General features: G+C 40.7%; 1 protein-coding gene across 15 annotated transcripts in view; it reads left to right on the forward strand.

Annotated features, from left to right (window-relative positions):
- The window catches only part of CELF1 (CUGBP Elav-like family member 1), a 72,428-nt gene that overhangs the window by 31,141 nt on the left and 28,832 nt on the right, over positions 1 to 12,455 (forward strand). For 10 of the 15 annotated variants that reach the window (XM_087422953.1, XM_087422956.1, XM_087422949.1 and 7 more), the window contains exons 2-3: positions 5,889 to 5,928; positions 10,624 to 10,775. The exons of 2 other annotated variants lie outside the window; for them this stretch is intronic. In XM_087422953.1, coding sequence (XP_087279079.1) covers positions 10,705 to 10,775 — 71 coding nt within the window. In that variant the 5' untranslated portion in view covers positions 5,889 to 5,928; positions 10,624 to 10,704. The remainder of the gene's footprint in view (positions 1 to 5,888; positions 5,929 to 10,623; positions 10,776 to 12,455) is intronic. 3 more of the 15 variants (XM_087422959.1, XM_087422960.1, XM_014792568.2) reach the window with 2 other exon arrangements.

Raw genomic sequence — 12,455 nt, forward strand, 5'->3', positions numbered from 1 at the left:
ATGATGCTTTTTTAGATGGTTTAGTGATAGTCTGGATTAATCTAGTCCTATCTTCTAGTTTTATAAATGAGGAAACAGACCTGGAAAAAAGTGACCCACTCAAGATCACACAGATGGCATCAGATTTGGCCTTTGTTTAATGTACTGTTTTGTTACCTTGCAGCGGAGAGAGTCAAAGGGGACCATTCTGACTGGTTGTGAGCCCCTTAGAGAATCCGGTGAAATCTGTGGAGTGTCTCTCTTCAGGAAACTTCATGGGTCCATCTTGACACAGTTGAGCAAGAAAATATCATAGGGTTCATAGACCTACTTCCCTTTGCCCAAAGCCCATCGATGGCCTTTGAAGAGATCTGAGGGTCCCAGATTCAGAATCCTAATGAAAAAGGAAAGTTTTAAAAAATGTTGCCATATTGCACAACAATGTTAACATACTGAGCTGTACACTTAAAAATGGTAAATTTTATGTATGTGTTTTTACCACAGTTTTTTAAGAAAGCTGTGAAAGAATTATTGCCAGTGAAGAAAGGATGAGCATACTGGCCAGTGGAGGAGATGAGACTGAGAACTGTTTATAAACGTCTCTGCCAGGGTCAGGGAGAGGACACACATAGATGACTCAGTCAGTAAGGAGTCAGAAACCCCAAACCTAAGCCTGTATCATGGAAATAGTAGCCACAGCAAATGTCACAGAGGAAAAAAAAGATTTTTGTACACCCCACAGAGAAAGTGATGTTTTATCCCTGCAGACTAAGACAAGTCAGAACTAAGCCTTGTGCCATACAGGACCTGGACTGTTCAACATAGAGCAACTTGTTACAGTGGACGGAGATGCTCTGGGAATGATGGGACTAGAAGAAGGGAAATTACTGTGTGCTTCAGTGTATCTGTTTAATCCACCCAATCACTCCCTTTTACGGATGAGCAAAACAGTTAGTGGTTAGTTTCTACGATCGTTCAGTCATGGGTCCCCTGTTTGTTGCTGAGCGCTTTTACACGTTTTATTTCATTGAATACACTAGCCTTTTGAGGTGGATTCTTCCCACTGTTAGTTGCGATGTCTGTGCCCAGGATCCTAAATTAGAATCTGGTGGCAACTGCTTTTCCGCTCTTACAGGTTCCCAAGGAAAATGGGTAGATTGGCTACTCCAGGCAAACTTGACTGGATTTTAGCACTGATCCCTGGTGGAGTTTTGCATCCACATGAGCTGGGCTAGCCAGGAAATCTTCCCAGGTGATCCTTTTGTCTGGTTACTTGGTTTTCTAGGTTTTGGGGGTGGGAGGACATGCAGTTTTCCAAAGCACTAAGCCCAGCTTTCTTACTGAGACAGCCGTAGAATAGGAGGAAAAAGAAAGAAGTGAAGGTGTTGCAAGCAGTCTAAAAGGTAACAGATATTTTTTTTAAAAGAGCACAACTTTCCCAAGTCATTTCTGTTATTTGTCTCTTTCCTCTTCCAGTTAGAAATTTGTACAGTTGCTTGATTGTATTCTGGGCATCCATTTGGTTCCTTTTGAGATCTGTAGTTAAGTTCTCTTTTACTGGTGAGGAAACCAACACTTAGAGATGTTAATTAACTTGCTCACAAGTCACACATCTACTGAGTAACAGCAGTAGGTTTTCATTACCCTTAATCAGTATCTCTCGTGATGGTTGAGACTTTGGACATTTACCCACTTAAAAGATTTGCCTTAGAAAAATGGTCAGACTCAACTGTATGGCCCTCAGCATTTAAACATTCTTTTCTGTGATTTGTGTGCATGATCTTTGTTGTAGACAGTTTATAACCTGAGTCAGCCTTTCACCCAAAGGTTGAACTGCCTGGCTTTATACTCCAACTCCTTCATTGCCTGGATTCATGATCTTGAAAGTTACTTTGGTTCTTGGGGTCTTTTCTCATCTGTAAATGGAGGTAGGATAGGTATGAGAATTAAATATAAAGTACCCAAACACTGCATGGCCTATAGTAAATGCTCAAAAAATGTTAGCTCTTATTGTTATTGCCACTTTGTAAATGTCTGGACATTTCTCCCTACTTTCAGGTGATAAGGTTTACAAATTTTAAATAACATAGTCCATCAATTCGAGTATGCACACATTTATTATCATTGGTGGCATCTTAAATTCCTTGATTTGTGGTAATGTATTAGATTCTTTTTTTTTTTTTTTTTTTAAGATTTTATTTATTTGTTTTTCCCCCAAAGCCCCAGTAGATAGTTGTATGTCCTAGTTGCACATCCTTCTAGTTGCTGTATGTGGGACGCGGCCTCAGCATGGCCGGAGAAGCCGTGTGTCGGTGCTCGCCCGGGATCCGAACCCGGGCCGCCAACAGCGGAGCGCGCGCACTTCACCACTAAGCCACGGGGCCGGGCCCGTATTAGATTCTAAAGATAGAAAAATCTGCTGTTTAAAAAAAAACTATTCATCTCAAAGCTCGTTATAAAATCGGTGTTATCCTTTGTTTTGAATTATCCAGGCCTGTTTTTGTATTTCCTAGGAGACCTAGGGTTACCTTGAGAGTCAGGAGAGACAAACCGGTGGGGCCTGCCTTGCCTTCCTCTATCTTCAACCCGAACAGCTGCACTATTATGTTTGGGTAAAAACACTTCTGCTTTTAAAAACATTTGAGGGCCGGCCCCGTGGCTTAGCGGTTAAGTGGTTAAGTGTGTGCGCTCCGCTACTGGCGGCCCGGGTTCGGATCCCTGGGCACGCACCGACGCACCGCTTCTCCGGCCATGCTGAGGCCGCGTCCCACATACAGCAACTAGAAGGATGTGCAACTATGACATACAACTATCTGCTGGGGCTTTGGGGGAAAACAAGGAGGATTGGCAATAGATCTTAGCTCAGAGCCGGTCTTCCTCAGCAAAAAGAGAAGGATTAGCATGGATGTTAGCTCAGGGCTGATCTTCCTCACAAAAAAATAAATAAAAAGTTTGAAAACCTCTAATCTGGGTAGTAGTTCAATTCTTCATTAGCACCCTGCTTTATATCTAAAACGTTTTTCAGAGTATTGAGGGCACTTACTAACAATTGTTAGTAAGAGTGAGTCTTGCTAATGAGGCCAAGGTCATGGGTTCAGGCCTTATATAAGTCATTGAGCATTACTGTGCCTGCAAGGAGTTCCTGTATCTGGAGTTTGTGATTCAGCGCATACTCTGTGAGAGCTGCCGATGGTGAGTGAGTTCGTGGCCATCTCTCTGGGAAGGACAGTATTTTGTCATTTATCCTACATACAGGCTCTATAGGCCAGCAGAAGACTCTGAGAAATAAAAAAGATTCATTACCTTGCCTTACACTAAGGAAGACGTGTAGGAGATCTGAGAGCTTTTGTGTCAGTCCTGAGAGGTGATGCTGTTCATTTGCTCTTGCATTCTTGAAGCATGTCATAAGTTCGAAAATATATTCCAAAACCTAACATAAAAAATTTTTCCTGATTATTTATCTCCCCTTGGGGGAATTGTGGTATAGGCATTTTGCCTTCTAGAGTCCCCTGTACCATTGACTTTCCAAGTACAATTTTGAAACTTCGTAGGAGGTCATATTTTGAACATCTTAACATATCACAAGCAGACAGTACTGCTTGTTTCCCTCAGAGCTAGCTTGCCCTTCATCCTTCTCTCCTCTGTCGTCTTGCCCCCCACCCCACCCCACTCACCTTTTTGGTGCTCCTTTTCCCCCTTGACTCTTTTCACCCCTCTTTGGAACCACTTTTCTACCTCCCCGCATGGTGGTTGAGAAAGATGAAGATAATGTTAATAGAAACAGACTTCTATGGAGCTCCGAGGAAGAATAGGACAAATGTAGTTCAGGCTTCCTCACAGAGCTTGTGTGTTTTGTTTGGTTCCCCACAAAAATGAAAGATGTAAAAAACTCAGACCTAAAGCTTTTAGTTTCCATTCGGCTTTCCTCTCTCCCCAGAGCATTTCTGTTTTCTTACAGACTAGGCAAGAGAATATAGAAAAAGCAAAACTGGGAAGATAAAGCTTTTAAAGAAAATACCTTCTTGTGTATTAGGTTTCCCAGTGTTCTGCTTCAAGTGACAAGGGCCTGTTTGGAGGAAGAAAGTGTTGATCCTTTTTTTGTGTGTTTGAGTTTTCCTTTAAAAAGTCTTTGAGTGACTTAGGAGTAGGGTGATTAATATCGTACTTATGTGTGTTTTTCTCTTTTTCTTTTTAAGACTTCATTATTCTCTTTCTCTTGGTTGGGCAATTAGAGTGTTCCTCAGCCCCTGTAGGGCTTCTGTGTTCTCTAGGACCTAGATTTGTGTCCCTCACCCTTTCGTACGTTGGCCTTTCTTAACAACCCCAGGCCTCCCTTTGCTCTCTGTATCCTGGCGATTCCCCGACTAGTGTGCAGTCTGAGTCTAGTCTCACAGCAGCAGCGTTTCTCAACTGTTCCATGCATGTTCCAATGCAACATTTTGGGAAGGAAACATGACTCCTTGCCTTTTTTTCCCCTTTACATCTTCCACAATAAAACTAACAAGTGGAAATTTAACTTGCTCTCTGTCTCCAAGGTGACAACTACTCCAGAGCCCTCTGAAGACACACTGTCTTAATAAAAGTTTGTACCTCCTAGATGATGGTCACATTTCTCAAGCAACACAGGCCATGGGCTCTGGGGTTAGAATCCCTCCTGCAGATTGTTTTAGCATTTATATTTAATGTGTCAAGATCATATATAAGTTCCAAGATATATTCTAAAACCGAATATAAAATTTTTTAGCACATAAATCCTTAAAGTAGTCCCCACCTTAAATGGTGATAATAATACAGGATTGGATGAGGTATTGTGAACTTGGTAAATGTAAGTTCCTTTCCTCTTAATAACTTTTGATGATGTAGGCAGGTCCAAGAAAATGGTTTTAGAAGTTTTTTGTTGTTAGAATAGACTTTGCCTTTGGAAGCATCACTACTTCATTAGCAAAATTGGAAACCAGTTAGATCCATATGAAAAGTCAAATTAAGTACTTAAGCACCTATTTTATGCTGGTCAAGAAACATCTTGTCTTTAGAGGGGTAGGTAGAGTGTAGTGTCTCATAGTTAGTTCTGGATCTGGCCTTGTCTTTGAGAATTCTTCTTATGCTTTCCAATGTAGACATCGTCCTCAGTGACTTTCAGCAGTTCTCTTTCTAGAGCCAAGACCAGACACAAGTACAGCTGGCAGGAGTTGTAGATGAAGTTTGGAGGAATTTGGGCAGCTTTATAGAATCAATCTTTACTTGCAAGATTGTTCAGTAATGTTTAAAAATAAAACATATTGGTTTTGTGGTCTCTCTGTCTGCTTTTACCTTCAATTAGCTCCTCCATCTTCTGATTTCTTTTGGTTTCAGTGGTTCACCACTGCCCTGGGGCTGCCGAGATGCATTTACACAGGCAGGAACTGGGTTGCATTTGAAGAGTTTTATGCCTGGCACCTACCTATTCAGGAAAGTTGCTTTGGGGAAATAGCATGGACTCTCCCCATTAATAACATAATGCTTAATTGTTAAAAGAATTATACAGGCTTTAACTTGATTGTAGTTTCCCATCCAAAAGCAGATTCTAAAAATGATTGTTTTGGTGACCTAGATGTACTGAAATTCAACCTCACAAATCCTAGTCATTGTTTTGCTATTGTGACATTTGGGGGCAAGCCTCTTTTAAGCCTTTTAGTACTTTAGTTCCCCATCTTTTAAGTTGATGTTTTTAAATTAGCTCTGATATGTTAAATGCAATTTATCTTTAAGATATTGTGTAGTTTAAAAATGGGAGAGGGAGGTTTTTGTTTTGTTTTTAGTATCTTCAGCCATGGTGACAAAGGGGGCTTTTCTTTGGAAAGAAGCTACGGATCTGGAATTACGAGAAGTGTAGACATAGCCCACTTATTTTTCTTTCCTTGGTTTTTTAGAGTGAAGACATAGTCCAGAGAGGGAGGTGTAAAGCTACAGGTATGGGCTAACTGCTGGATGGGTGTGCTCCTTGGCCATCTTCTTAACCTTCTTGCATGAGGCCTGTTGTGCAAATATGAAAAAATTGCCTTCAGAAAGGTGATGGCTTTTTTCCTACATTATGGGATATAATTTCCTGTTCCTGGGAAGCTGGAAATATTTTCTTGCTTTTAATCAACTCTTTCTCCTTAGCTATTTCCCAAGGCAGGTTTATCTCCCACTTGAACTAGCTGCTGCCCAGTTCTAACAGCTGGGGGCAGAGTGGGGTGGGGGGTTGGGGGGAAGGAAAGAGAGAGAGTTGGGAGCAGTACTCTACACACAGCGGCTACCCAGCCTCAGACTCCAAGTAAACTAGAACAAGGATGAGGACAGCACTTAGTGGATTCCTCACAGATAATATTACCCTCCTGGAACCAGAATTTTTTCAACATAGTGATTTGTTAATCTGCACTGGAGCTTAAATAAAGAATTACTCTTAAGTTCCAGAACTAGTTTGGGATCTAAAAATATGACCTGATTTGAAGAGTGGTCACAATTTGACAAGACAATTTATCGGGTTAGGGTTCGTCCCAGAAACTCCAAGGGAGGCTCTCAGCTTTTACTTTGGCTGACAGTGCTAAGCACAGAAGAGGGTCTTTCTGCTGGTCCTTATCCTTGACACTGATTTGGGGAGGAGATAGTAGTGATTAAGGACAGGAGGAAGAAATGGAAAACTTTCTAGATTTCAAAAACGGTGGTGGTTTTCCTCCCTTCACCCTTGTCATATCCTCTCACTAACCTTATATGATAATCTTACAGGCAAACCAACTTGCATACAACAGTCACTACTACTTAGTGCTTTTTGTGTTACAGTGATTTTAGATTTGAAATAGCTTTTTTACAATATTTCTATTCCTTCTTTACTTGAAAACTCCCCTGTCCTCAAGTTCAGAATTTTTTTTTCATTGTCTAGACTCTTATTGGAAACTCAAAAAGGTTTTTTGGTTTGTTTTAAATTATGCTTAACTGTCACATTTTTGCAAAATAGCTCCCACAAAGTGAGATACTATTTAGGTTTCTAGATTTTTGCATATGCAAGGTACTGGATTGGGATCTCTAGGACACCCACTAAGTATATTAGAAGTACTCAATTTTTGAAGTGAAATTCAAGTCCATAAGGTGTTAAGCTAAAATTTTAAGTTGTTCTTGGTTGGTTATTTTCAAGTGGTATCAAGTGATATTCTTTTCTACATCCCTTATGTCATCTAACTACCAGAAGCTCTGGTGGAAAATATCCAGTCCACTTAACTGTCTGAGGTTATGACTTTTCCCTAGATTTTTTGCACTTTTCCTTATATAGACTAGTCAGTGGTGATTTTTAATGACGTAGGTTCTCTTTTATAATTTAGTAGTAGGCTCTAACATCCTCTATGCTCATATAACCAGACTTCACACTTTTGCCCTTTAAAACACATTTAGATTATTGAGGTGGAAGTGTAAAGTCCCTTCGCCTGTCGTTGCACTCCCTGGCTACATTAGTCAGGGTAAGACACCCTGATATTTGTATGTGCCACCTGGGCTTTCTTGCTCAACTGTGCTTTTCTTGGCTCTTTCACTCTTTAGACAAAACAAATGCTATGATTTCTAGCATTTCTCTCTTCTAATCCAGTTTTTAAACGGTTTATTCCATTCTGACATTTTAAATGCAGGGTGTGCTATTTTGAGGGTTTCCCTTATTTACTGATCACTTTTAATGATATGGGTTCTTAATGTTACAGCAGGCTGATTGCCCCTACCCTCACATAATCAGGTTTTGAATTGTTGCCCTTAGAAAAGAAGTAGAGAATATTCAAGGCAAAGAAAACTGAGACAGAGAGATAACCAGGGGAAGAGGAGGAAACCATGAGTGTAAATTCATAGTGAGAGGACAGGTGGTAAAAAGAGACTGAGGGAAAGTTAAGGCCTTCTTTTGTAGCGGACCCGTAGTTACAACCCTTTCTGCCATTTCCTTATTTCTAATACATCCTTGGTGGGAAAAGCCTGGAATGTGTTTCTGATTAAGAAATTTAAAAGCAATTTGTGGGCAGTTTTCTGGGAATAACTTTTAATTCTACTTTTTAATCTCCCCTTAACATCTGCATTTTTGTATTCCCATAATTGTTTTTATCATCACTTAACTTTGTAACCTTTTTCTAAAATTGAGTGACTTGTGATTAATTTCTGTGCTTTCTTTTCCCACAAGCATGTTAAATTTAATTATACTGAGATAACTCTGTGAGTTGCCTAAAGAGAAGTGCCCTCCTTCATGTAATAACATTTCCATCTTGTAGATTTTTTTTTTTTTGTGAGGAAGATTGGCCCTCAGCTAACATCTGCCAATCCTCCTCTTTTTTTGCTGAGGAAGACTGGCCCTGGGCTAACATCCATGCCCATCTTCCTCCACTTTATATGCGACGCCGCCACAGCATGGCTTGCCAAGCGGTGCGTCGGTGCGCGCCCGGGATCGGAACCGGCGAACCCCAGGCCGCCGCAGCGGAACGCGCGCACTTAACTGCTTGCGCCACTGGTCCGGCCCCCATCTTGTAGATTTTTAAAGCAGTGTTGCTCTATAAATTGTAAAGTGGATTTTAAACCGTTACTCTAAATCAGTGCTTCCCAACTTTTGGCTTGGTTAAAATTGCTGTGAGGAGTGCGCATCCTTTCATACACTGAGCAGTGCCTGGCTACTCAGTAATGTCTCCCACATTTAAGTACTCTCGTTATAGTTGTGATTCTGATTAAAATAGAGATGTAATGTATTTTTAGTGACTAGTAAAAGCAAAACAGTAACCAATGGAATTCCTTCAAATTTGTTGATTCTTTTATAAAGGAATCCTTGAACTAAAAATCTAATTTGGTTGTTAATGGACCTCACAAATTTACTCCTTGGTCCAGGTAACTTTCTATAGGAAGAGGCATGTGATCAGATCCAGTGTACATAGGAGAAACTAGGACAAACCTAACCAGTAACTTACCCAGTCACAGCTTGGGTTACCATCTTCTGCCTGTCGGGCAGTCAGGGCTTGGTGAACTGCATACTGTGTACCAGTTGCACAGTCTCCTGTTGGTTGCAGCCTCTTTTTGCTTCCTCCTTTAATAGGATGGAAAAGAGCTCCTGCCACTTCTGTCTCTAAAGTAGTGGATGAAATGAGCTAGGGTCTCTGACAAAATAGAAAAGCAGTTACCTGCTGTTATAGTTCTAAATTTTGGATGATTATGTCTGGATATGGGACAGAAGACACAGTTTCTACCTTCCTTGGTCAAATGCAGACAGGTACCAGCCATCGTTACACGGACTAGAAGGTTTAGGCCTATACCATGACGTGCTGCCTTTCATTATTTTTTTAAAAGTAACTCGCTACGTTTCGGAGTTCATTCGTTTACCTCTTTACAGGCTGAACATAACTTCTTTTTTTCAAAGTTCCCTGTGTTGTGAACTGAGCTTGATTGAAGCAAAATCTTTGAGGTAAGGCAACCCTAATGATAAAAATGGAAAGAAGGCCTATGAAATTTGGGAGCCTTCAGAGATACAGTTTTAGAGTCACTGCCTAAATATTGAAATGCCACCATTTGTTGTTTGGAGGGATGTGGAGCTAAATTGAGAACAGGAGCACCACATCTGCCTTGACTGCTAAGTATATCCGTCTCTACTGCTCACCCATAATAGACTTTTCATGTGTGCATTCAGTAATCTTGGTTTTAGCAACAGTTTAAAGGAGGGCAGAGAATGAAGAGACTTGGTCTACATTCCTGTGTCCTTCCTTACATGTTTGAGTGTTTGTCCCTGGTGGGCCCCAGTTCTTTCTCATTATTACCACTGTGGTGGCTTTTGTTTTTTGTTTCTTTAGAAAGGTCAAACACTGAAAAGACATTATTTCTTGGTACTCTGTGAAGAGGCAGAATATTACTATTCCATTTTTATTTTTATTTTTTTTGTTTTCTGGCGAGAAAAGATTTGGAGTTAGTAAAGAAGCTTTCCCTTGTGCCACCTAATGAATGTCACTGAAGCAGCAATTTTTGAAGTCCTTCATTAGGTAGCACACGTTGCTGTCAACACCATCAGGAAAGCAAGGTAGGTCCAGTGCAGGTAGTAGTATGTGAGCGGTTCATTTCTGGTGGCCAGTTCCTCAGCCAGCTGGCCTCTGGCCTGCTTCTGATGGCCTGAACCGCTCCTCGTTATGCGACTGTTCTGAGGTTAGTTTGGACCCAAACGCTGTGCTCATTGCTGTCTTTGGCACATGGAACTAAGTTCAGACCAAGGCTAGCAACCCGGTTCTTTCCAAAAACATTTTCAGACCATGTGAGGTGAGCCTTTTTTTGCTTCAGGTAGTTTCAGGCTTTGGGGTCCCTTAAAAACTGATTTGCAGGGAGGAGTTTGGAAGATGTGAAACAAGTTTGTGTTTCTTCTGCTCTGTCAGCCACTGCTATCTTCATGGATCTGACACTCTATTTGTCTGACAGTGCACTTAGTACTGCTTCGCCAGGGAAAATCACACAAAACAAGCCTGGCGCATCAGCACTTTCATTGTGTGCCGGGCTGAGCCTCCCTTCACATGGTCACATCCCCCTTTTAATCCAGTACTCCCTTCCCCTTCCCCAGTCCTGCCTGTTTCTGTGGCACTTATTGCTGGTTTCCCTGAGCTCCTGTTTCCACTTTGTGTTTTTTGTGGAGCCCAGGAAGCTAAAGCTGTGTGTATTTGTGGATCAGACAAGTGCAGCAAGTTAATATCATTGGCTTCTGAAGGGGAGAGTGAGGTGATGGCTGCGTTTAAGTTGGATTTCCTTCCAGAAATGATGGTGGATCATTGCTCTTTGAATTCCAGTCCCGTGTAAGTATTTTTGTCTAATTTTTATCATAAGCAGAGGAACTGGGTTGTTGTCTTTATTTGATGAAACTGATCCCTTTCCTTAAAAGAGGGAAGAAAAAAATTGGGTGAGGAAGCCGAAGTCCACACCACTGTTATTTTCTATTATAGTCTGGTTCTGTCTTATTATTGCTGATTTCCTCGAGGCTATAACTAAGTTCTGTACATAAGGGTACATTTGATACATGACCAGCAACATCAGCTCAAGTGTTCTGGCTCTAATTCTTTCAAGCTGTAGTGTTTTCCCATATGGTAGATTCCAGGGTATTTTATTTTAACTGTAGCTTTATTGCTTTGTGTTGGGTATGCAATTTCAGATAATCTTTGGGGAAGTTATTTATTTATTTATCTTTAATGATCAAATTCTTAGCTCATATCACAGAGGAGACTGGTAGCAAGCGTGTATTTAGTAGTGTATACAGAATGCTGTATTGACATGTAAACTATAATTCTGGACCTTGATTTTTTCCCAGTCTAATTGAAAATGCAACAATATATGATTTGGGGGCCATCAGATGCCCGCCTCCCCCAAAAAGCAAAACTGGATCAATCTTGCTTGAAAGTTTACCCAAATAAATTTTGAACATGGGAATGAGAATACCCCATCAGTTTGCAGTACTATTCAAGAAGTGACACTGCCATTGTACACAGCTAAAATGCTAGCCTGAGTTGTAGCTACCGGGACCCTGAATTCTGGGCTTTGTACAGAAGAACACGTTTCTAACTCCTGATTGCAGTTACTTTAACCAGGCTTCAAAGTATTTTGGAACCTCAAGTAAATGAGCCTTAGGTTATTCAAAGCTAAGAATATTAAATGATAGAATATTCCCTGGATAACAGGCGGTAGGGCAGGTCTTTGAGTTGAGGCCTCCATGTGCAAATCAGTCTACCCTAGGATTAGGTGTAACAGGTGTGGGTAATAGCAGATTCTGAATAGTTCTTTGTGGAGTAGTTTGGGGGGGGGTCCTCAAAGTTAGTTGGCTTGCTCATTTGAAATGGATCCTATGCGTTTTCTGTAGTCTCCAAAATAATAGTAGTTTAGATGTGTCTTTTTATGAGTAGATAACAGATGAAATCACAATGAATGCCATCTTAAAGACTTAATACATAATGAAAATATTCCCAAGTACCATGTATGTAGTTAGCAGAATTAGGACTTTGTGGTTCAAATTATCTTTCATTGTAACACTTTCTCTCTATGCTTTGCCACTGCCTAGTGTTCAGCCTTTCAACGCAGCATTTTTCCTCAGCCTGTTTTCTCATCTTTTAAGAGTTTGGAGTAATTCAAATTCCTATGGAGTCTGGACCATGGACCACTGCAAGAAAGTCACCAGGAACATAAAAATGCATGTTCCCTGGACCCATGCTCAGATATTCTTATGCTAGAATAGGGCCCAAGAATCTGTATTTTAACAATGTTGCATGTGGTTTTTTCATGCACACTAAAGTTTGAGAACTAATGGACTGAATACAGGTCATTCTGAGTAGAGGTAATCAGAGAGTAGACTATTATATAATTTTTTTCCCAAGTACATTTGAATTTGTTTTAGTTATCCATCTTCACAAAAGCTTTGTGAAGTTAATTGGGCATGGGCTATTGGCCTTGTTTTACAGATGCTATAACTGGTTTGCCTGAGGACAGTT

The sequence above is a fragment of the Ceratotherium simum genome, chromosome 34 (genome assembly GCF_057802395.1).
Source record: "Ceratotherium simum simum isolate JZ-2026a chromosome 34, ASM5780239v1, whole genome shotgun sequence".
In the NCBI taxonomy this organism is placed as follows: Eukaryota; Metazoa; Chordata; class Mammalia; order Perissodactyla; family Rhinocerotidae; genus Ceratotherium; species Ceratotherium simum.